Source organism: Peromyscus leucopus, chromosome 22, assembly GCF_004664715.2.
Source record: "Peromyscus leucopus breed LL Stock chromosome 22, UCI_PerLeu_2.1, whole genome shotgun sequence".
NCBI lineage: Eukaryota > Metazoa > Chordata > Mammalia > Rodentia > Cricetidae > Peromyscus > Peromyscus leucopus.
The window spans coordinates 48379892-48405735 of record NC_051081.1 but is presented as its reverse complement, the minus strand read 5'-3'; the positions used below and the strand labels follow the sequence as shown (position 1 = coordinate 48405735).

Genomic DNA, 25844 nt, shown 5'->3' with positions numbered 1-25844 from the left:
ATGCCAGCAGCATGCCCATGTCCTCCTTAGGTACCAGCTCTTCCTGTCGTGAATAACTAAATGGATAAGTTCCCGGGATATGGCTCTGGCTGTCTCAGGCTCTGGATGGTTATCAGGGCATTGCGTTAAGAACTACACTTGTGACTATTCAGGGTTCCCTGGCTGGAAACGCATCCTCTCTCTGCTCTTAGTGGATTCTCACCTAAGCCTTCCATCGTCGCTTTACAAATGAACAGAGCTTGAGCATCCCTCATCAGAAAACCAAAGTTACCCCTAACACGATGCTCAAAGCAGTTCAGATTTCAGAGCTTTTGGGATTTTAGACTGTAGATGACCAGCCAGAAAACTCCATAGAAATTTTACAAGTTCTGAAAAAAAAAAAATCCTAGATCTGAAGGATCCTTGGGATCAAGCATTTTGGATACGGGTTCATCAACCTTGTGAGGGATGCAGAGGCACCAGCCAGCCGCTGGTGTCTGATCCTGGCCCCATATCATCTCTGCTCCTTCTCTCCTTTGCCCCCAAGAGTCCTCTTTTTTTTTAAGCGAATCCTCTTCCCATTGCCACCTTTACTACATAGCCCCCCAGGTCTGAGCCTCTTGCTCCCCAGAAGGCTCTATGGCACCAGTAGAGCCCTGTTGGGGACAGAAGGAAGCGTGTGCTGGTATGCTGGGCTGCCACCTTCCTCCACAGCTCCTGGCGTGGCAAGCACACAGCAGCTCTGTCCAGTGGGAGAGACAAAGCTCAGGAGGACCCAAGAGGCTGCCTAAGTCAAGAACAAAGCTAGATTGGGGGGGGTCACCCCCAGAAAGGAGTACACATGCACAGTGGCGTGGGGGACCATGAGTGAGCCCGGGACCTCTCGATGCTAGCTAGCGTCTGTGTCCACACAGTAGGGCAGTAACTGTGCCTCCAAGGGATACAATCCTTCCCAGGGTCGTCAGTGACAATGCACAGAGGTGCACTCAGTACAAGACTGAGTGTATTGAGACAGACAAGGTTGCATGCTTATTATTGTTCTGCTACATGCCAGCTCTCAGGACACCCACGACAGGAAATGCCCTTTTAGAATGAAAACTGAAAACTGGCCTCAAGGGCACAGGCCTGTAACCCTGGCTACACAGGTGACTGAGGCAGGAGGACCACAAGTTCAAGGCCTGCTGGGGCCACTTAGACACTAACTCAAAAAACTGAAGATGGTTTAGGGATGTAGCTTAGCGCTAAAATACTTGTCTAATAAATGCGAGGCCTAGGTTTAATTCACAGTAGTTTAAAAGAAGTTCCGGGGTGCGCTGACAAGCCAGCTTGCTTAACTTTGCAAATTCCAGGCCAATGAAGGAGCTTGTCTCAAAAAGAACCAGTGTGGACAATGCTTAAAGAAAGACACCCAAGAAGGTTGTCCCATAGTCTACACACACACACACACACACACACACACACACACACACACACACACATACACGAGATCTGCATGAAGGCTTTATTTGCTGACCCAGGATGGATCTCTAGATCCGATCTCAAGAGCAGAAAGGTCTGGGCAAGCATGACTGGGATCCAGGATGGAGGCAGCTCTGGCCCTGTGTGGGTGGTCTTGCGTGGGCTCCCCGAGTAGCCAGATCTGAGCTTAGAATGCTCTGGCTCTGAGTCCCTTACACCGCAGGGCAGAGGTGGGAGTGACCCGGGTGTTGTGGCCAGGCTGGGCCTGGGTTCTTTGGGGGAAGTAAATCGGACTCTGATGATAAGCTCTGTCCTTTCCCCTCACACCTCAGCTCTATGAGTCCACCCTGCACGCCTTTGCCTTCTCTTACTCCATGCTAGGAGAGGAGGTCCAGCTCCATTTCATCATCCCCAAGTCCAAGGAGCACCACTTTGTGTTCAGCCAACCTGGAGGCCAGCTGGAGAGCATGCGTTTGCCCCTCGTCACAGACAAGGTACTGGCTGGGAGGTCCAGGGAACCAGGGGATCACTGAAGTGGGGGTGTAGACATGTAGCTGCCTGAGGAGTCAAGGGCATTTGGAGCAGGGTACAAAAAACAGTATGGTGACTGAACCTTGGGGACACAGGTCAAGGTGTGGGCTTGGGAGTCACACTCGAGCCTTGCTATGGCACTTGCTAATTATGTTGGTTGACATTTAACATTGCTGAGCGCCAGTTTCCTTAACTTATCAAGGTGGATGGTAGCAATGCATTTAAAAAAGCTGGCGGATGGGGCTGGAGATGGGGCTCAGTTGTTAGGGTTCTTGCCTGACGGGCACCAAGCCCTGGATTCTCCAGTACCATGTAAACTGGATGTGGTGATTCACTCTGTCGTCCTAGCACTGGGGAAGTGGAGGCAGGGGGATCAGAATTTCAAGGCTGTGGAGGCATTCAAGTCCAGCCTGGGCTGTATGAGATCTTATGACAAAAACAGCTGTAAACGTTTGCTGTAAGAGTTATTTTTAGAATAATCAACATTTAGAATGATCAAACATCTCACATGCTGGTGAGATGTGTGCCCCACTCCCCCCGCGTCCCCCACGTCCTTAATGCTCTGTCGTGACACATTTGGCTAGGCTGAGGTAGAAGGAATAGCAGAAAGATTCTAAGACTCCCTCAGGGCCTGTCCCCCAGTGTCCACAAAGGCTAGCCCATCGTTGGTTGTGTTTTCTGCCTTGTCTTCCTTTCTACGTGTCCTTTGTGGGAAAATAATCCCCAGCATCTCACCATTTCTCCCATCAACGTTTGAGGGCCAGTCTCTAAATCCTTGTCCTCACCCTCTATCCCCTTACAGAGATGCTCCCTGCAGGGTTCCTTGCTTCCCACATCTACCTGACAGCCTCAGGGGTTGACTGCATGCGATTTCCCAGCCCCTGTCAGCAGACAGGACCAGCTGTCGGTCAAGAGGACCAGCTGTCAGTCAAGCTGGACTTGGCCTTGCCAACTCAGCAGTTTGTTGACCACAAGGCAGGTCTCTAGACAGCGCCAGAGAGGTCTTGGTTACTAGGACCTCTTGAGACCCTGGGATCTGTGGCCCTTCTGTAGGTGTCCCAGAAGAGGTGTTCAGTCTCAGGTTGCTTTCCCAGCCTCCAGCGGTAGCTCAGAAGCACCGCTTGGGTATGTAGCAGGTACTTTAAGGCATTCAGAGGCAACACAAGTCCTACCTCAGTCAGAGGCACTTATTCAGCAGGAGCCAAAGAAGAGTTATTGGCGCAAAACATTACTACCTTCAAGTATTGATGTCTAGGCTGTGTGGGAATGTCCTTGTCCATAGTGAGGGGAGTGTTTGGGCATACAGGAATAACACCTGCTCGGACAAGATTCCAGTATGAAATGGTGATGGATTTGGTTAGCTGGTAGATGCCAGTTAGGTTGTTGTATAATACCCAGGCTTCTCATTACAAGGCCTGAAGGTAAGTGAGATTTTGATGGATGCTTACTCTGAATTTGTCAAAGCTCACTCTTGTGTCTGGGTTAGCTGTCATTGGCTAGTAGCCAGCCGGAGGGCATCTGTCTAGAGTGGCCTCACTGGGCTGTGCTTCTCTACCCTGTACAGCTCGGGGCATCAGTGGGCTAGCCCAGCCTTAATCACAGGCACATTCTGAGAGAGTGCACTCTGCAAGGCCAGCCTCTCAACTGGGCAGCATCATATTCCCCACACCTTATTGGCTATGTCCGATCACAGTGCTCTCTCTGAGATTAGAAACGGCCGCATCTTTCCATGGCAGAGGTGAGATGGGGCAAAGTGTTATGCCAACGTTTACACGCGCCCTCCCTCGCAATCCCACTGCTTTGCAGAGTCATGAACACATCAAGAGCCCAACCTTCACCCCAACGACGGGCCGTCATGAGCACGGGCTCTTTAATCTGTACCATGCGATGGATGGAGCCAACCATCTACACGTGCTGGTGGTCAAGGAGTATGAAATGGCCATTTATAAGAAATACTGGCCCAACCACATCATGCTTGTGCTCCCAAGCATCTTCAACAGCGCGGGAGTCGGTAGGTGACTTCGACATGTACGACCAGGGATGATGTTCTTGGCGAATGGAGACTCGGGAGAGTGTTTTACAGAGGGAGAGAGCTGAGCGGTTGGCATTAAATTCTTTGCTTGTGGAATGACAGAGCTGGTCTGATGTGTTTGACTGTGTGTACACAGTGGGTGCCAAGCATGTGTGTGGAGGCCAGAGGACAACCACCTGGTGTCATTCCCCAGAAGCAGTCCACCTTGGGTTTTGAAACTAGGTCTCTCATTGCTTGGAGTTCAATGATTTGGTGAGGCTGCCTGTACGGTGAGGCCCAGAGATAGACTGGTCTCTGCCAACCCGGTGCTGGGATTATACTCACAGACCAGCTTTATAAAAACCATGGGTCCTGGGGCTTGGACTCAGGTCTTTGTGCTTGCAAGACAAGAACTTTACGAGCTGAGCTATATCCTAGTCCCTGTGTTAGGATCTTCTTTTAAATATCCTTTTAAAAAATGTTAGGTTATTCATTTAACTCATTTTCTCAGCTGTGAAAAAAAAAAGAATGAACAAATGTGTATAACACAAATTGCTAAATGGTCTTACTAATAAAAATCCAAGAGCCAGATATTGGGGTGAAAGCTGAAAGATCAGAGAAACAGAACAAGCCAGCCGCTAGTTTACCTCTACAAAATCCTCATCCTCAAGAGATGAGTTCCTGTTTCGTCACACCTTATATACCTTTCTCTGCCTGTCATATTGCTTCCTGGGATTAAAGGCATGTGTGCTTCCCAAGCAAAGACATGAGATCTCAAGTGCTGGGATTAAAGGTGTGTGCCACCACTGCCTGACCTCTATGTTTAATACAGTGGCTGGCTCTCTCCTCTGATCCCCAGGCAAGCTTTATTGGGGTACCCAACATATTGCTGCAAATGTGTGCATAAACTATAGAGGGGTGTTCCTGCGCTGGTGGTCAGTGGTCCTTGGAAGAGGGGTATGTAGTATTGGCTCTGGTGTGTCTGGTGTGTGCTCTGTCCTGTGCATGAGGGTGCAGGATTGAACACTGAGTCAGGCCGCTTGGCCACCACAGGAGCTGCCCACTTCCTCATCAAGGAGCTGTGCTACCACAACCTGGAGCTGGAGAGGAACCGGCAGGAGGAGCTGGGGGTCAAGCCCCAGGACATTTGGCCCTTCATCGTCATTTCCGATGACTCCTGTGTGATGTGGAATGCAGCAGACGTGGACTGTGCTGGAGAACGGAGCAGGTGAGGTGGCCTGGCCACGGCCTTCCCTCCATTCAGAGACCCACAGGAGACGGCGATGGGCGGTTCCCTCTCAACCTTGAGGACCACAGTGTGCCTCTCATGACGGAAAGCCAGGGCCCTGGATGTGGTGGAAGCGGACTCATTGCCCGTGACCTGATTCTTTTGATTTTTAAAAGTCATTGATGAGATCTATAATACATACAGAATACAAGGTATGGGAATGTGGTTCAGCAGTAAGGACTGCTTGGCTGCAGAATCACGAGGATGGAGTCCAGATCCTAGAACCCATATAATGAGAGAGACATTCTAAAAAATGAAAAAGTCTTTAAAAAATGAAAAAGACAATGTATACTTAGTGTGATACCTACATACAAGAGCTAAGTATAACATGGATACAATTTTTTTTTCACATATCAAACATACCTGGTTAGCTGACCCCTTCCCCATCAATAAATGGACGTTGCTGCTCTCCCAAGATGCTCTTCGTCTTGTGCTCTGCCCCCGATCCTCCCAGAACCCTTCACTCTCGGCATGGATTTCGTTTGTGTCTTTCGGCATGCAGCTAAATCTCTTGGGGGTCCTAGGTGTCTCATTTTTGAAGGGTATCAGTCCCCAGGTTAGCATTCATTATGAGGGTGAATCAAACCATCATCTGTATGTGGGCTCAGTACATGGGATGTACTATATTCCGCACATCAAAGTCATAGGAAATGTGAAGAGCTCGCCAGGGTACCTCATGCCCATTGGTTGGATGGTGCTGGGTTCAGTCGTACCAGACCTGTCCGGCACACGCCATGCATTTAGGAAGCCATGCCCTAGCCGGCTTGTTTATCCCAGGGAGCTTGGCCTCTCTCCTCCCAACAGGGAGTCTCCCTGGTCCGAGAGGAACGTCTCTCTGAAGCACGTCCTGCAGCACATTGAGGCCTCCCCCAACATCACGCGCTACGCCCTCATCGGCATGCGGAAGTGGGCCAGCAAGACGAGGGGCCGCGGGGCGCAGGAGCCTTTTTCCCGGTGCCACGTGCACGACTTCGTCATCCTCAATGTGGATTTGACCCAGAATGTACAGTACAACCAGAACCGGTGAGCACAGGGTCCTTGGGTGGGGGCCTGGCCCCCGTAACGGGTGGTGGCCGCGAGTCCCGTGCAGGATGCAGACTCCTGTCCACTCCTCCTGTGCTCCACTGCCGCTGTGGCCAAACCTTGACAGAAGCCTCTCGAGAGAAGAAAGGCTTGTTTGACTGGGAGTGTGACGGTTAAGCCCACCAGGGTGGGGAAGCCAGGGTGGCAGAGGGTCTGGTCACCTCTCCTCCACAGTCAGGATATAGGGTGGATCTTCCCATCCCAACGAACCCGGTCTAGAAATTCCCCCAGAGACAGACCCAGAGATTTGTTCCCATGGTGGACAATCAAGAAGGAGCAGGTCTGCCGGTAGCACAGGAAGTCCTCACGTGCTGTGTAATTGTTCTGATTTTTTATAGTTATTTGACGCCATTCCTTCATTCATAGATGCTTTCCTTAGTGAGCTACCTTGTACTGGGTGTTTCTTTGGCTTGGGCTTCCTCAACAAATAAATCACTTTTTTTTTTAGTAAGATGTTACCATCTGTCTTACTCAATGTTCTAGTGCTGTGAAGAGGCACCAGGACCATGGCAACTCTTACAAAGGAAAGCATTTCATTAGGGCTGGCTGCTTACAGTTTCAGAGGTTTAGTCCATTATCGTCATGGTGGAAAGCATGGCAGCGTGCAGGCAGACATGGTGCCGGAGAGGCAGCTGAGAGTTCTACATCTGGATCTTCAGGCAGCAGGAAGAGAGAGAGACACTGGGCCTGGCTGGAGCATTTAAAACCCCAAAGCCCACCCCCCAGTGACACACTTCCTCCAACAAGGCCACACCTCCTAATCCTTCTCAAGTAGTGCCACTCCCTGATGAGCAAGCATTCAGATCTATGAGCCCTTGGGGGTGGTGGTGGTGGTGGGCATTCCTGTTCAAACCACCACATCATCAAATAAAACGATAAAGCAATTTGAATGAGTTGCTCTCCAGCTCAAAAGTCTGTTGACTGAGCATCTTGTACGCCAGGCAATGGGCCACGAGGGAGTGTTTAGGTTGGAAGCCAGGTGGGTTGTCCTGCTGGAACCCGGATTCACCCACTTACTAGCCCTGCAGAGTAAGTAGTAATTTCTCTTTGAACCTGTTTGCCTCAGCTATAAAAAAAAATACCCAATATTTTTAAACTCTGGGCTGTGGTTGTTTCTTTTCTTTTCTTTTTTCTTTTTCTTTTTCTTTTTTTTTTTTTTTAACGGTTTAGTGGAGGCCTGAGGACGTAGCTTGCCTAGGACACTTGAAGGCCCAGATTTGATCCCCAGCAGCACATAAGTTACAGACCTAGCTCTTGAGAGGTAGAGGCAGGGGAATCAGAAGTTCGAGGCCATCCTTGTGCATAGTAAATTCAAGGCTAGCCTGGGCTTCATGAGACCCTGTCTCAAAAAACAACAGACCAACCCAACGGCACAGTGGAATTGTGTCTGTGAAGCATCCTCGTGGTGTCTTCACTCACACCCAAGCCCTTGTGTAATAGTGTTCCGGGCACACACAGCCTCTCTGGGTCCAGTGAGGCCACCCTTTGCCTTCCGTTTTGCCTCCCATCCCCATTAGAATAAGACTCTCGGACAGGGGTGAAGTCCGCGTCACCCTCATGATGTAAGGTAGGGGATGCAGGAACGAGTTCTTTGTCTTTGCTGGGAGTAAAGAAGAGTAAAGGGAGTAAAGAAGCGTCGCCAGAAATCTTGGAGACTCCCAGAGTGCCATCATATCCCATAGGGGAAAATCAGTGTTCCCTCTTGGGGTTCTTAGCCTCAATAAAAAGTATTTAAGAGCGGATGCAAGCGGAGGCTCAGGGGCAATGAACAGGCTCAGATGGAAGCTTGAGGCCAGTGAGCGCTTCAAAGGAAGATAGCAAGCAAGCTGTGAATCTCAGACAGTGGAGGGAAGCTGGCGTGGAGGCCCAGCACTCGGCGGCGGCAGGCAGCCACACTCTGGGCAGCAAGGAGCCAAAAGTGTGTGTTAGGTAGTGTAAAAGCGCTTGTGCGTGCATGCACACCACACACAAAAGCATGCTTAGGCCCTGGCCAGCATCCAAAAGAACAGAACAGAAGCAAAAGACAGAGTTTTGCCTTTCTGAAGCAGGACTCAAAAAGGCAGGCAGAACCGGCTGAACCTCACAGTAGCCCACCGGGATTGAATTAGGGACCTGGAATTCTGGGAGGGAAAACAGCGTTTTCTCAAGGTGAACACGCCTTCCTAGGGGTGGTCCCCTCTTGCCTCATTAACTCTAAAGGGAGGAGACGAGGGCATGTCTCCACCTAGTGGTAGGTCCCATTATTTACTGTAACATGTGTTTTAACACTTGTAGCCCCCCCCCCGCCCCCCGCCCCCCCCCATGGGTTTCCCTGGGGGCCTGGGAACCGTGCCCAGTCAGACCTGGCCCTCCTCTGGCTCTGCGCAGGTTCACATGCGATGACGTGGACTTCAACCTTCGTGTGCACAGCGCTGGCCTCCTGCTCTGCCGGTTCAATCGATTCAGCGTCATGAAGAAGCAGATTGCGGTGGGTGGGCACAGGTCCTTCCACATCACATCCAAGGTGAGTGTAAGTGGCATTCACAGGCAGGTGCTCAGGCCAAACCCAGGTTGCCCAGGTATCAAACCCGAGAGCAGGAGCCTGGGGATGGAGGGTGATGCCTCATCTCTGAAGGAAGTCAGAGCATTGGACACTTGGTACCAGGCCCTGGGGACTAATCTCTTACTCTCTGGCATTAAATAGCACCCAGTGAGATGCTGCCCAGTGCAAGACCACCAAGCAAGCCTTTCTTGGGTACTCCTGCCCTGCTGACCCAGGCAGGGTATTGGGTTCTAGGCTTTTCTTCACACCAGTGGATAGCACTTGGCTAGAGAACTGTTAGCTTCCTACACAAGGCTAGCCAGCTCAGTGGCCACATTTGTCTGTCCAAGAGCCGGGGTCTAGTGGGAGAGATGTGACTCCAGTTGTCCTGACTGAGCAGACACGGACATTTAAGAAAACGCAGATCAGATATCCTCTAGAAAGCCAGGTAGGCTGGCCAAGCCCTGCCTAATGTCCCTCTGCTTCTCGTTTATAATGTTTTGAATCTTGTCCTGATGTGTGACGCCAGGGGCTCCTTGCCCAGCATCTGTCTTTTCCTAGTCTCCACCAGCTCCTTGCAGGGACCGAACCCGAGCTGGAGCAGACCTGGATCTGACAACAGTTCCTTCCAGCCACCCCACAGGTGGGGGTCAGAGCTTTCTAAGAGAACAGAGCCCGTCTCAGAGTAGCAGGACTTTTCAAGTGTGACAGCCAGTGATTAAGACACTGCCACTGTGACTTTTTTTTTTAAATTGAGTGTTGAACTTGTTTAACTTGGGGACCATGGAGATCTTCCTACCAAAAACCCTGATGTGCCTTAAATTCACGTTTTATTTCCAAGCTCTTGGGTTGATTTTCTCTCTGTCTCTGTGTGTGTATTGGGGGGTGTGTGTGTATGTGGTGTATGTGTGGGTGTGTATGTGTATGTGTGTGTGTGGGGGTGTACGTGGTGTGTGTGGTGTGGTGTGCGTGTATGTGTGTGTGGGTGTGTGTGTGGGGGTATGTGTGTATGTGGTGTGTGTGGTGTGGTGTATGTGTGTGTGGTGTATGGGGTGTGTGTGTGGTGTGTATGTGTGTGGTGTATATGTGTGTGTGGGGTGTGTATGTGTGTGTATGTGGTGTGGTGTATGTGTGTGTGTTGTGTTGTATGGGGTGTGTGTGTGTGGTGTGTGTGGTGTGTATGTGTGTGATGTATATGTGTGTGGGGGGGTGTATGTGTGTGTATGGTATGTGTGTGCGTGGTGTGTATGTGGTGTGTTGTGTAGGGTGTGTGTGTGTGTGTGTGTGTGTGTGGTCTGTGTGTGGCGTGTTGTATAGGGTGTGTGTGTGTGTGTGTGTGTGTGTGTGTACATATAGAGGTCAGAAGACAACTTACGGGACTTGGTTCTCTTCTCCCCAATACCACCAGGCAGGGAACAAGTCCTCAGAACGGGAGCCAGCGAGGGTATTTCGAGGCAGAAGCGTTACTGGGCTCCGGCAGAGGCTCTGGTGCGGCAGGGGAACCGTGCTGGGGGTGGAGTCGGGGCTTGAGGGTACATGGCTGGACAGTGAGCTGGAAGAGTTGTGGGAGGGGGTGCAGAAAGGATTCGGGGCCAGGGAGAAGCTGGCTGCCTCTAGATCAGTGGTTACCAGCCTTCCTAATGCTGCAGCTCTTTAATAGAGTCCCTCGTGTTGTGGTGATCCCCAACCATAAAATTATTGCTGGGCAGTGGTGGCGCACGCCTTTAATCCCAGCACTCAGGAGGCAGAGGCAGGTGGATCTCTGTGAGTTCGAGGCCAGCCTGGGCTACAGAGTGAGATCCAGGACAGGGACCAAAACTACACAGAGAAACCCTGACTTGGAAAACAAACAAACAATTTCATTGTTACTTTGTAACTGTAATTTTGCTACTGTGAAGAACCGTAATGTATTTTTGGAGACAGAGGTTTGCCAAGGGGGTCCCGACCCAGAGGTTGAGAGCTGATGCTCTAGATGCTTCCGTAGCTCAGGCTCTGTGGGAGTGTTTCCGAGGCCTGTGTGTGCTCTTGTATCAATTTTCTCCCTGGAAAGATCGATGTGTACAAATCAGTGTGATCTCCTTGGTCAGTTTTCACAGGCTGTCTTTGGTGGTGGTGGTGGTAGTGGTGATTGTGTGTGTGTGTGTGTGTGTGTGTGTGTGTGTGTGTGTTTGCCTGTGTGCTTGCATGCTCCCACATGTTTCTGCATGCACATGAAGCCAGATGTTGGAGGTTGCTGTCAGATCCCTTGCCCTGCCTACCGCTCTTACCTTATCCTTTGAGTTGCCATCGGTCACTGAACCCAGAACGCATCGCTTGGCTGGACCGGTTGGCCAGTGAGTTACAGCGATGCACCCTGACTCTGTCCCTCCCCCAGCCCTAGGGTCACAGATGTGTGGGACCACATCTGGAATTTACATGGGTGCCAGGGGTCTGAGCTCAGGACATCATGCTCGTGCCGCTGCATTTTACCTGGGGTATCTCTGAGTGGCCGGAGGCCTGTCCCTCTTCCTGGCAGGTATCTGACAGCTCCGTGGCCATCATGCCGTCCCAGTACATCTGTGCCCCAGACAGTAAACACACGTTCCTGGCGGCTCCCGCCCAGCTCCTACTGGAGAAGTTCCTTCAGTACCACAGCCACCGCTTCTTCCCTCTCTCTCTGAAGAACCACAGCCACCCTGTTCTGTCCGTGGACTGCTACCTTAACCTAGGACCTCAGGTAACTTGGCTTGGAACCCATGGAACAGGTGGCTCAGTACCAGGATCTTGAATCAGAAGTATGGTGTCCCTCGGGGATCCATGGAGATCGGGCCCGGGAACTGCGTGGGTGACGGGAATTTGCATGCTCTCACGTCCCTTGCACGTGACGGGGGCCTGTGTTAGCATCACTCATGTGGCCCTCCTATATATTTGGAATTACCTCTAGGTGACTTATACCCACTGCAGTATAAGTGCTGTGTACATAGCTGTACGATGTTGCTCAATGACACAAGGTCACAGAAGTCTGCATACTTAATATGGACTCAGTTCTCCAGGTGATTTTGACCTGTGGATATGGATGGAACCTGTGGATGCTGAGGCCATGCTGTGCTCAAGCCTTTTATCGCAGATGCTCACCCATGCTCGACCTCCACCAAAACCGAGGCAGAGGGCACTGTTTGTTAGTTTGTCAAATAGAATTTAGGGGTCAAACCCAATTCTGATGGCAAGGCATTACTGATTCTCAAATCAGTTTATGAATTCGAACAAACCTCCTAGAACCGATTTTTTTTTTTTTTAAAGGATATGATGTGGCGATAGCATGAATATCTCTTCCCCAAGCTCCATCTTGAGTTTGACCAAGCGCCTGGTCCTTGTTGGATATTAATCCCAAGTGTGACTGAGTACTTCCTGGAAGGTGACACCTTTCCTGGGCTCCTTCTCTTTCAGATTTCTGTTTGTTACGTGAGCTCCAGGCCGCACTCCTTAAACATCAGCTGCTCCGACATGACGTTCAGTGGGCTCCTGCTGTACCTCTGTGACTCTTTTGTGGGGGCCAGCTTCTTGAAGAAGTTCCATTTCCTGAAAGGTAATGCTCCTAGCCTGGACCTCGATTCGACTGGCCACTGGCACCTGGGCGTCTCTGATGACAGGACGTTAGGCCTGATCTTCATTTGCCAGTGGGTAAACTGAGGCTCAGAGGACAGTCATGACCTCAACTCTAAAAGTCACAGAAATGGGGTGGGTGAACCCAGCATCATAGGAGAAAAGACATGCTTTTTGAGTGTGGCAGGCATTTTTTTCTCTGTTCTTTCTCTTCCTTTTTTGTTGATGCCCGGGGCCCCTCAGAGGGGCCTTTGTCTCTTCTCCAGTCTTTATCCTTCCTTGTTAGTGGTTGAGGCTGGAAGAGCCTTGTTCTATTTTTAAAAAAATATCTATCTATCTATCTATCTATCATCTCTATCTATCTATCTATCTATCATCTCTATCTATCTATCTATCTATCATCTCTATCTGTCTGTCTGTCTGTCTACATGTATGTCTCCACACTAGAAGAGGGCATCAGATCCCACTATAGACAGTTGTGAGCCACCATGTGGTTGCTGGGAATTGAACTCAGGACCTCTGGAAGAGCAGCCAGTGCTCTTAACCGCTGAGCCATCTCGCCAGCCCCTGGAAGGGCCTTGTAAACAAGTGCCTGTCCACCTGTGGTTCCAGGCCTGCTCCAGTTCCTCGCTGGCGTGGCATGGACCTTGCCCATCTTCCTGGCTCTCATTCATTTAATTAGCAAGAATAGAGTCCGTCCTCTAGCCTCAGGAACAGTGTTTAGCAGGCTTGCCCAGCTTGTGGTCTGGGGGCCCCGTGGGACCCAGGTTAGCTAAGAATGTGACTCCCCCCAAATGGTTAAACTCATTTCAAATATCGAGGTGGGGCCATTTTGACTTAAAAAAAAAAAACAAACAAAAAAAACAACTTGATTATTCAGTACCTTGTAAGTGTCAGCAATGTGATGTCTCAGTGTGAAAAGGTTGCACACCTCTGCCAGGGGTGAATGAACACATGTAGGGAGGAAGGAAAAGGGACTATGAACAAACAGAGCCTGACAGACGGATGGCTGGCTGCAGGCCGGGAGCTATGCAGATCGAGAATTCCTAGGGTAGGGCATGTAGTAAAAGTGCCAGCCGCCCACAGCCCACAGGAGTGGGAAACAGGGTTGAACTGAGAGGGGGGGGGGCGGCCTGAGAGCCCAGGGCCGGCGCTGAGATGGCTTGATTTGGGATCAAGTCCCCATCTCTCCTTCCCTTCATCGTCTCTGCCCCCGCCCATACTGTCTTCCTAACAAGCCTGCCCACTCCCTACCCCCATCTATGATGCTGGGATGATCAATCACTCAGAAATCACTCAGAAAGGAGCAGAGGCCACTGGGCGCCTGGCGCTTCCACCCAGCCGTTCGGTTGTGGCCAGTGGGACCCCCCCTCCCAGCTCTCTTGGGAGAACTCACCCCTTTCTCCCCTTGCCTCTGTCTCTGCCCTTTCAAGGCGCCACCCTGTGCGTGATCTGCCAAGACCGGAACTCCCTCCGCCAGACCGTGGTCCGCCTGGAGTTGGAAGATGAGTGGCAGTTCCGGCTGCGGGATGAGTTCCAGACGGCCAATGCCAAGGAAGACAGGCCGCTCTTTTTCCTCACCGGACGGCACATCTGAGAGAGAGAGAAAGAGAGAGACAGAGAGAGAGAGGTTCCTTAGAGTGTGGGGTCGTCAGGACCCAGCTGCCACTGAGGCTAATGAAGGTCCCAGACCAAGGGCTGTATGAACTCAGGCACACCCAGAGGTGATCATGCGCAGCCCCTTGTGACGCATGTCGCTGTGTCCTGTGGCAGATAGTGATTTAAAGCCACAGCCACGAGCCCTTGATGGGCAGGGCTGAAAACCGAAGACTACTGTGTTCTGGGCCCGACCACATGCCCTGGTATCTTGAAGTCCATTTTATGCAGAATGAAGTTATGCTCACTCTGCTTCACATGCTTCCATGGACAAACTTGACCTGCTCTAGAGAATCTTGGGTTATCTTGTCACGGTGCCTGTGCCCATGATTTCACACAGTAGATTTCCCATGACTCCCTACAGAGCAATATTCCAAAGGAACATTTTAACTGTAAAGGCTGGAGACAGGAACAAAAGAATGGATCATTTTCATAAGAATTATTTAATCACCTAGAAGTTTTCTTTGCCAAAGCTAGCCCAAAGGCATCCAATTTAATATGATAAAATGAATTGCTTTACTTTAGAAAAGAAAATGTGATTCTATTAAAATAGTACAGGGTAAATACCCTACCTCTTAGAAAGGGCAAAATGGAAAAGAAGTTTTCTTAGAAACCAAAAGGGCTTTAGGGAGGAAATTAGGATTGTAGCAGTGGACCGAAGATTTGCCTTCCAAAGGAAAGAGGACCAAATTGCTTACATGATTAAAAAGAGAGAAAGAAAGAAAGAAAACCAAAGTGATACACAAGACAGTGAGGAGGGCCAGAGCTCTGGCTCAGCGGTGCGGGTGAGCTTGCCATTCGGTCCCGAGGACTGGAGTTTGGATCCCAGCACATAGGTAACAAGCCACGTGTCTACAAAGGCCTGTGATTTCAGTTCTGAGGGATCCAGTGCTTGCCTCTGTTCTCTGTGTGTGCTCAGGCCTATGTACACACACACACACACACACACACACACACACACACACACACACACAAGAGAGAGAGAGAGAGAGAGAGAGAGAGAGAGAGAGAGAGAGAGAGAGAGAGAGAGAGACTCTTAAAAAAAACCCAACAAACCAGTTAAGAACCAGACTTACAATGTTTTGAAGTTCACTTTCCAGGGAGACAGCCTGTGTTTTCTTATCCACCTCAGTTCATTTAGAGAGAGTCTGGCCTGACTAGAGAAAGCAGACCAGAGAGGAGCATGCGGGTGTGTGTTATCACAATGGTGTTTAGATCAATGCCTCAGGACAACCCCTGGCGGCCATTTGCTCGCTGTGTGGTTTGCACAACTCCTTGAATGACTGTCCTCATTTGAAAGATGAACAGATTGTGGTGTAAAGTGCACCAGCCGTGGCAAGAATCAGAAGCGAGATTCAAACTCCAGCTCCAGCTCCATCCCAGACCACAGCGCCTTAGGAGCACCCCACAGCGGGCGGAACCACTGAGGTTGCCAAAATCTCAGTCAGAACACAACCCTTGTGCCCGCCAAGACATGGATGAGCACTGTGCTCCGTGACGGTCCAAGGAGAAACTTGTTCAAGTCGATGCCAAAGATTTACTGCCAACCTTTTAACCCCAGGGGAAAACAATACACAAGTATAAAATATTTAGATCAATGTTTATAAAACAATCACTTTGTGAATGTCATGATTCCTGTTTTGGAACAAAACTGATCTCTAGTTCAGTTCGTCTTCTGTAAATAGTGGCTCCTCTGCCGTTCTCCCTGTTTTATTAGTTAATTTAAACTAACACTCGCGAGTGGTCCAGTCTTATAAATAAAACATATAATGCACTTCTAGATTGTATGAGGGGTACAGATTGTATTGTTTTGAGGAGACAGGGTTTAGCCAGTGATTTCCTGGGACTGCCTGCTTAACATCTCATGGCATGACAGCATACTTTGGGAAAGAAAATCAGAATAATGCCCCAGAGGACTAGGGAGATCATTCAGCGAGCAGAGTACTTGCCATGCAAGTGTGCGGACCTGAGTTCAAAACCCCAGTGCTCATGTAAAGCTGGGCGTGGGTGCACATGTTTATAACCCAAGTGTTCCTGCGGTGACGTGGGAGACAGAAACAATCCCCTGAAGCTCCTGACTGACATGCATTGTAGGGAGCAATAAATGACTCTGTGTCAAGGGGAGGTGAGGGTTGACTTCAGCTATTTTGCTTTTGCTGTGATAGAATAACCCCCCCCAAAAAAAGCAAATTAGAGCAGGAGTTCTCACCTTGTGGGTCTCAACCCCGGGGGGGGGGGGGGTGGGTCAATGGACCCTTTCACAGGTATATCAGATACCCTGCATATCAGATCATATTTACATTATGATTTATAACAATAGCAAAATTACAGTTACAAAGTAGCAACGAAAATAATTTTACGGTTGCGGGTCACCACATCGGGAAGAACTGTATTAGAGGGCTGTCGCATCAGGAAGGTTGAGGACCACTGATTAGAGAAAAGAGGGCATATTCCACCCCCATGGCCACTTGAAATGCATAGGTAAGGCAGTTGAACAAGATAAGGAATCAGGAACCGCAGAAATGAACACACAATAAGGACCCAGGGAAGAAACACAGGAAATGTCATATAGTGAGAGGAAGAGGAACGTGTGTGGAGGTGGATACAGTGACCGGATCTCATGAAGCAAGGAAGGTTAAAATCTGAAAAAAAGTGAGTGACAGTGTATCCAAAACATAGAATGATGACGACGAGGATGTCGAGGAGGAGGGCAGGTCTTGGGAAGTAAAACTAAGAGCCTCTGGGTGGTTCCCCCCCCCCCCCCCCCCCCGCCGGGGGACGATGACCTCAGTGCTTTGCAGACATGGGGACACTGTCATAAGCTAGATGAAGCAGGAATCGTCAGAAGCACAAAATGGGCTGGTAACACCCAGGGACAGTCCTGGAGAAAACTGGTGTTTCTTTTCCTAGCGTGACAGAGCAGCCAGGCTCCTGGAGTGGAGAGGGTATAAAATGCCAAGCTACGGCATGCCATTTCCTCCCCTGCCAATACCGTGAACTAGGTTAGTACCCTGACAGTGGAGAAGGATAGAAGAGGAGGCAGAGAGAAACTAGAAGTGAGTTGTTCATAGTGTTCCCCTCAGGGAGAGGAAGCATCAGAAGGTGGGAATCTCTAACCTGCGGAACCTGCTTATGTCTGTGGCTGACATGGGTGATCTCTTGGGAGATGAGAAAGTCTTAGTGAAAAGTTTGCCCTTTTTTTTTTTTTTTGGTTTTTCGAGACTGGGTTTCTCTGTGTAGCTTTGCGCCTTTCCTGGAGCTCACTTGGTAGCCCAGGCTGCTCGAACTCACAGAGATCCGCTGCTCTGCTCCGAGTGCTGGGATTAAAGCATGCCACAACGCCAGCAGTTTGCCCTCGTTTTTTAAGACTGCTTACTGCCAACCCTAGTATTTGCTTTTAGACAGTGATTCTGAAACCTATGAGTTGCCCCCAGATGTGGCTGTTAGGAGAAAGGCCCAAGAAATGGAAGCCATAAACATAAACATAAACAGCCATCTTCCTCCTCTTAATGGTGTTCTGTGACGAGAACCCAGAACCCATGACAACCTCACCCCAGCCTCGGGTTAAGCTCCTGAGATCTCAGAGTTCACTTGCTGTGTGGACAGAGCCTAATTGCTGAGTCGCTGCTTCTGTGGCCTCGCAGATTCAATTCCGAGTGCTTGCTCCTATATCAAATGGCTTCTCTCGGAGTTGAGAAAGTTGGTGTATTGCCTACTGGGCTTGTTGCTATGGAAACTACCGGACAGAAGCACTTAAGGAGGAAGGGTTTGAGAGGGTGGACTATCGGGGTGGGGAAGCATGGTGCCCGAGGCGTGAGGCCGCTGGTCACGCTGCATCCACAGTCAGGAAGCAGAGATGAGGGACGGCGCTCGGCCAGCTCTCTTCATTCAGTATGGAACCCCAGCCCATAGGATGATGTCATTTGTTGCTCTGCTTTCTTAAAGGGTCCTTTAATAAAAAGCTCAGAACCAGATATTGGGGTAAATGCTGAAAGATCAGAGAGACACAGGAACAAGCCACCTCTTACCTCTAGGACTCCTCAGCCTGAAAAGCTCTCTAGCCTCTAGCCAAAAGAGATTCCTCAGCTGAAAAGGCTCCAACCAAAGGAAGCTTTAGTCGACGCTTCTGCTGAAAAGCCTCTAGTTCCTGTCCCCTCACACCTTATACACCTTTCTCTGCCCAGCCGTCACTTCCTGGGACTAAAGGCATGTGTGCTTCCCAGTACTGGGATTAAAAGTATAAAATATCAAATGCTGGGATTGAAGTTGTGTGCCACCACTGCCTGGCTCTGTTTTCTCTTCTAGACTGAGTCAATCTCATGTAGTCCAGGGTGGCTTTGAACTCACAGAGATCCAGACAGATCTCTGCCTCCAGAGTGCTAGGATTAAAGGTGTGTGTGCCACCACTGCCTGGCATCTATGTTTAATCTAGTGGCTTGTTCTGTTCTCTGATCTTCATGCAAATTTTATTAGGGTACACAATATATCACACAGTCATTCACATTTAGGGGTGATAGTCTGACCTCAACTAATCCAATCTAGGAACTTCCTCACAGACATGCCTGGAACTTGACAATGTTAACCAAAATGTTTCTAGATCCTATCAGGTTGGCAGCGTTAACCATTACACTTAGCAAGATGGCGGCCCCAGCCATTTCTCTCATGGGTCCACCTGTTGTGGCCGACTGTCCTCAGCCTTTCACACTCGGGTAGGTGGTTTGTAACCTTAGCTCTCCAGCTGTGGAATGGTGTGGGGGCCGTGGAGCCTGCCTCCCAGAGAAGCTGCCCACCTTCACGCTGCTGCTGTGGAATTACCTTCCCAACCCTGGTGAAGGCCAGATCTCTCACCAGCCTCCTTCTTCATTCTCAAGTGTTCCTGGCCTTCGATAATCTCCTCAGCTACACCTTCTACCTCTTCTGTCTCCTTTCTCTCGAAAAAAGACTCAGTTCTGGTTCTCACGTCCTTAATATGACCTCTCTCTTCCTTTGTGATTGGAGTATGTGTTTTACTTTCTTGAGTTTTCTGCCCAGACATTTGTTTTACCAATGTCTGCCTGTCTCTTTGGTCACCTTGGACTCCTTGAGGCAAGAGAGATGAGCTCCATGTTTGGGACCTGATAATTTTATATGCCAGGCAAATAAAGTGTGTTCATCTTCACATAGTTAATGAAATACATATTTATTACTTTCCATTTATATAACACTTTGCCACTCTGTTCTAAGTGCTTGGCAAATCTTAATTTCTCTCTTTGCATAGAATAAGCCACACAAGGAGTCATAGTATAGGTCAGTCTTACACCCCAGCCTGGACTTGATCTGTCTACCTCTCTGGCTCTCTCTGGTGACTACATCCTGCCTGGGCTTTCCTTTGAGTCGGTCCATATTCCAATCACCTTTCAAGGGTTCTCCCTCAGAACATGGTGCACAACTTTAATCCCAACACTTGGAGGGCAGAGGCAGGCTGATTTAGGAGAGGCCAGCCTGATCTACAGAGCAAACTCCAGGGCAGCCAGAGCTACACAGAGAAACAACTAATAATACTTGTGTGTGATTTTTTTTTTATAAAGGAAATTTCATGCACATGTGTTCAATAACAGCCCTTCTTGTGTTTCATAGATTTCTCCTATCACGTCTCTTATCAAAATGTCCAACAAAGGCTGAGAATGTAGCTTAGTTGGTTGAGCACTTGCCCAAAACGCACAAGTCCCTAGGTTTATCCCCCAGTGCTGCAAAAACCAACCAACAAACACACACCTTCTCAGTAAACCAGGTGCAGAAAGACAAGCACCACCGTGTTCTGCTGGACACGGAAGCTGAAGAAAGTCATCCAGAATGTAAACAGTCATTTCCAGAGGCTGGAAAAAGGGAGAGCAGGGAAGGCAGGATGGAGAGGGGTTGATGCTATGCCCCAACACCCAGAAGAGCAGGGGCATGGCTGTGATCAACACAAGCCCATAAAATGTCATTATAAAGATCTAGAATGGAGAAGCCTGAAGTCCGAAAACCAACAATAAGGGAGGGGAATGGTAATTACCCCAATTTGATCAGTGCATGCTGTATAAATGTGTTGAAATGTCACACCGGGGGCTGGAGAGATAAATTGGTGGTTATGAGCACATGCTGCTCTTCCAGAGGACCCAGGTTCAGCACCACATGGCTAGTCATAGCTGTTTATAACTCCCATTCCAGGGGCTGATGCCCTCTTCTGGAATCCTTGGGTACTGCACTCACGTGGTGTGGATGCACCCTCACACACACCCCTAAGAAAAGAATCATTATACTGAACTCCATTAATCTGTGCCATGTTACTGGTCATTTTAAAACTTCCTACCAAGTCCCTGCTCTTCTGTCTCAGGAAACCCTGTGGTCCCTTGTTAGCACCACTGTTCTATGCCTTCCAGGTCTTGTTTCTCTCTCCTCTTCCAGGAGAACTCCCAAGTACCTCACCAAACCATGACTCCATGTCCTTGCTGTGAGTTGCTCCATCATCATCTTGCTGCCAAGATCTTCTTCTGGTCCCAACTTCTTCCTCCCTTCCTAGCTCTTTGCGCACAGCATGGATGTGACATGCTTCTTTGTAAAATGGGAAGTTGTGTCACCATGGATCACAGTCACCTGCAGGAGTGTGCCCAGGCCCACGTGCATCATGCCCTGCAGCACCCATCCCCAGGGTCCCGTGCCCGAGGTCATGATCTGTGTTCGCAGAGTAAAGAAAAGTCCGACCAGTTCAGTTTCTCTGATGGGCACAGCTTGCCCTTGGCTTTGCTCTTTGGTTATTTGGGAGGCTGTGCCTCTTTCCCAGGAGGCAGGGCTGGTTGCTACACACTGCTCCTGGTCTCGTTTCTAGACAGGATCCAAATCTGCTCTTCTGGATCAGTATTCCTTCTGAACTAACACTGAAGAGGGAACAGGTGAGGAGGTGCAGGCTGGGGACAGAGGTGCCACCGGAAAAGCTCCCATCTGCACTCTAGTACCAAGAAACCCTGCAACTCCCAACTTATTCTGGTTTTTGTTGGTTTTGTTTCGGAGATAGGGTCTCCCCATGTAGCTCTAGTTGGCCTTGAACTTACCGGGTTGTTCAGGTTGGCCATGAACTTACAGTAACCCTCTTGCCTCTACCTCTGGGGGTTGAGATTATATGTGCCATCATGCCTGGTTTATGTGGTTCTGGGGATCAAACTCAGGGCTTCATGCATGCTTAGCAAAACACTACCAACTGAGCCCCTGCACTTATTCTGAACTGGAAGGATTATTTTTCTATATCAGTAACACATGTCAAATATTAGTTACAATTTTTGTTTTTTGAGACAGGGTTTCTCTGTGTAGTTTTGGTGCCTGTTCTGGATCTCGCTCTAGATCAGGCTGGCCTCAGACTCACAGAGATCTGCCTGGCTCTGCCTCCTGAGTGCTGGAATTAAAGATATGCGGCCCTGCTGCCCGGCTAGTTACATTCTTTTTAGTAGCTGTATATATAGTCAATGCGGTTCTAAGCTTTTTAGTTTCCACCCCATGCTTTCTCCTGATGTCTTGAGCTTTTCTCATTCTATAACATGGTGATAGGAGAGGCGGTGTCGTAGACTCTTAGCCACATGCCATTTTGTACAGAAGCCACACTCAAGTGTCCCTGACAGCTCTAACACAGCCAGTTGTTCAATGTCCAATTTCTTCACTTAGGGAACACTCCACAATCCATAAGAGTCCTTGCCGGGGTGCACAGCTTGTTGAGACCTCAGGTTCAAATCTAACCAGCCAGAACACCCTTAAAACCCAAATAATAACACTCCAAACCAAACACAGACCTCACCATTGCCTGAGTACACCTCAGCCAGGTTACCAGGGGCCTGGGGCTCATAGTAGATACTTGATAGGTCTTCATGGCTAAGTGACATGAACATACATGGTAACACAGAGTTCTTTACCTCAGTGGTTCTCAACTGTCCTAACGCTGCGACCCTTTAATACAGTCCCTCATCATAAAATTATTTTCATTGCTACCGCATAACTGTAATTTTGCTACTGCGATGAGTTGTAATGTGAACATCTGATGTGCAGGACATCTGAAATGCCACCCCTGTGAAAGGGTCATTTGATTCCCACACAGGGGTCGCGGCCCACAGATTGAGAACCACTGCTGTAGCTCCTGACTTTGGAGCTTTATTCTCTGTCATCTGGGCTCGTTGATGCCTTTCTGCTACGTGTGGCCCCTAAAGAGAAAAACTGCCCCGATAATTCCAGCGATGTCAGGAATATTACCAGGAGAGGTGAGAAATGTCGGAGACTCAGCGCTTATAACAGTAGGTAAGCTGGAGTTCTTACAGCATCATGTGGGGGTGGAGCGAGTGACGGATCCTCGGGCTCACGCCTCCTGCCCTTTGGCTAGTTACCCAGCTCCCCCAGAATGCTTGTTAGCCAAAAAGCAAATCCCAAAGGGTAGCAAACACTACCGAGTCTTTGCAGTGTGCCATCTCCTCCACAAGTGACTAACATCCACTGTCATTCTATTGACAGAACAGTACTCCGAGGTAGATGTTATTGGGACCATCTTAACAAAGAGGCCAAATGACCTAAGATGACACTGATGTTAGGTGGGAGAAAAAGTAGGCCTTTCACCTTTGCGTACAGTAACGTCGCTGTTTACATTCAGCCGTTTTCCGTCCTAATCAACCTACTTCCGCCAGTGTCCATCGTGGGAGGTACTGTCGGCTTCTCTAGCCCTGTCCTGGATAAACGTATTGATCCCATATTTTTTTTCACTGGAAGCCCGCTTGCAGGGCTGCATGATGGACGTGAGTCGTTGATACCAACCCCCCCTGGATTTTGCACCTTCTGCGAAGTGTCTGGGGATCCCAGCACTGAAGTTTATTAATCTCCTTTCACTCAGAAATTTGCACAGAAACTGCTGGACCTGGCTTCGGCTTCTACAGACAGCTTTTATTTGAGGGAGTACCATGCTCCAAGGCTGCCTCCAGCGTCATTTATTTTTCAATCTGCTTGTCTGGGCAGATGTCCCAGCTCCGAAAAGATTAGCATCTTAATGGACAAAACAGTTGGAAAGGCCAGTGCGGATTTTTAAAAGCCTTCATGTCCAGGGAAGAAACAAGAATTCTCTGAGTGTGTTTTGTCATTCGCCGAATACACTGCCCCAGTTTCTCTCTCTCTTCATTAAACTCTGGCGAGCTCTTGTCTTCTTCCTGGGGCCTGGGGTCATGCCTGTGCCTGTTCCTGTTCAACAGAAACTTCCACCCAGAGGTGCAGCCCTGCCCTCCCAGGTGGGGGCTGTCATGATCTTCGAAAGAGGTATTGTGGCCCGCAGCGACATATTGGTCCTAACCCTCAGCACCTCGGGATTCAGGCCTCATTTGGAAATTATTATTATGTAATTGGCTGAGATGACCCTAGAGCAGACATTCTCAACCTCTGGGTCTCGACCCCTCTCAGGATCGCATGACCCTTTCAACAGGGGTCACCTAAGACCATCAGAAAACACAGATATCTACATTATCATTCATCACAGTAACAGAATTACAGTTATGAAGTAGCAACAAAAATAACTTTATGGTTGGAGGGGGGGGGTCGCCACAACATGAGGGACTGTGTTAAAGGGTCGCAGCGTTAGGAAGGCTGAGAACCACTGTCCTAGAGTGAAGGTAGCCCTAAGTGACAGGTCCTCTGAGGAACCACAAGCATGCCAAGTTCGTGGGACAAGGAGGTGCAGACTGAAGTGATGGATCTGCCGGCCCAGAACGTCAAGGATCATCCGCCAGAAACTGAGGAAGCAAGGTAGGATGTGTGTGTGTGTGTGTGTGTGTGTGTGTGTGTGTGTGTGTGTGTGTGTGTGTGTGACTGGTCTAGTCTGCTTCTCTGTTGCTGTGGGAAAATACTAAAGTAACTTGGAGAGGAAAGGGTTTATTCGGCTTACACTTCCGGTTCATAATCCATCGCCGAGTGAAGTCAGGGTGGGCCCTGAAGGCAGGAACCATGGAGGACTGCTGTTTGCTGGCTTGCTCCCTCGCTACTCTGTTTAGCTGCCTTTCTCATACTGCCCAGCACCCCCTGCCTAGGCATGGTACCACCCACAGTGGGCTGAGCCCTGCGACATTGATTAGCAATACAAAATATGCCCCACAGACATGCTGACAGGCCAATCTGATCAAGGCAATTCCCCCCAAACTGAGACGTCTACAGATAGCTCTGGGTTGTATTACGTTGACACTTAAGTTAACCAGGAGATCAGCTAAGGCCTGGCTTTCAGATCTGCAGACTCCACGCGTATGATACGCCCTCGGGGTTCTTTACCGTCATGTTGTTTGCATTATATTGTCTTAACAGCCACACAGCCAGTCCAGGTAAGCAATGCTGCTTCATTTCTACCCTGACAGGGTCTTCCAGCCCCTCAGGTCAGCAGGCCCTGCTTCCAGAGCCGCCTCCTAGGCCACTCCAGCCTTCACACTGTGAGTCACGCCTGGACTCAGTGAGCATGTTCCACCTCCTAGAACTCCGTGAACTCTTGCTGGGGCACAAGGAGGCTAAGGAGCCCAGCCTTGACCAGGGGCCTGGGAGAACAAGGCTGTAACCATCCTGTCATAGGCCTCAGGCATGAGCGAGGGCTCAGTCCAGGGTGGTGGCTGAGAAGCATGGGGTGGGGGCCGTGTCAGGTGAGGGAGTGTGGGGGCTGTCTTTTCCCTCTGTGGACGAACCCATCTTATGGCCTTCCCCTCAGCCGTGGCAAAGGTCTCAGGCCAGTGCTGTGCTGGCTGCTACCATTCGGTGACAAGCCTTCTAGCCCACCTCCTTAGGTGGGGAGAGGCTGATGGCGGAGGGGGTGGCCTCATGAGAATGGGTCCTGGGAAGCGTGGTCAGTGCCTCTGGCTGGCTCTCAAGGACTCTGGGGCAGGGAAACTGTCACCTCCAGGCTGTGCAGAAACCTCGGCACAGTGATCCAGGCTGCGTGGCAGGGCAGACTGCCCTCTGCTTTGTGTGCGACCCCTTGCCCCTTGCCATTTACTCAGTTCAGACAGTGACTAGCCCGTGTGTGTGTGTGTGTGTGTGTGTGTGTGTGTGTGATGTGTGGGCGTGTGATATGTATCTGTGATGTGTGACGTTCATGTAACGACTATAGTTGTGGGTGTGGTTACATGTATGTAATGTATGATGAGGTTTGGATGTGTAGGGTGTGTGTGTGGCATGTATGTGTGAAATGAGTGTGTAGTGTTGCATGGTGCCTATGGGACATGTGTACATAATGCGTGCAGAAGATGTGTAGTGTGTATAATGCTGAGGTGTGTGTATGTTGTTGATACTTTTTTTGCACCCTGGTAGGCTTCTCTGCTGATGCAGCAATCCAAATTAAACCGAATCAGGCCGAATTGGAAAAGGCCCGGTTTAATGGGTAAAGCGTTCCCAGGTGATTCCTGGCTTCTCAGAAAGGAGACCAGGACAAAAGACCAGAAAAACCACGTGTCTGTTTTCTGGAATGCAACTTAAATACCCTGTGGGAGTGGTCTTGAGCCTCTCTGGGGGAGGAGCTGTGTTTGGTGGGCTTTGAAGGGGCGTGTTTAGGGAAAGAGATGGGGGAGGGGAGTTGAGGTGGATCTTCCACCAGACTCCTTCTGAACATTCCAGACTCTTTGGGTATAGGGATACCAGGGTGCCAGGGGTTGAGGTGGAGCTCCCACCCAAACAGCTATATTATGTATGAGATAAGTGATGTGTACATACAGATGTCATATGTGTGG

General features: G+C 49.7%; 1 protein-coding gene across 1 annotated transcript in view; it reads left to right on the top strand.

Annotated features, from left to right (window-relative positions):
• Positions 1-14818, top strand: part of Greb1 (growth regulating estrogen receptor binding 1) — a 128619-nt gene extending 113801 nt beyond the window's left edge. Inside the window, 8 exon segments of the mRNA XM_028877675.2 lie at positions 1770-1931; positions 3775-3979; positions 5033-5207; positions 6072-6290; positions 8718-8853; positions 11387-11587; positions 12298-12436; positions 13887-14818. Coding sequence (XP_028733508.1) covers positions 1770-1931; positions 3775-3979; positions 5033-5207; positions 6072-6290; positions 8718-8853; positions 11387-11587; positions 12298-12436; positions 13887-14050 — 1401 coding nt within the window. The 3' untranslated portion in view covers positions 14051-14818.
• Positions 14819-25844: the final 11026 nt, after the last annotated feature.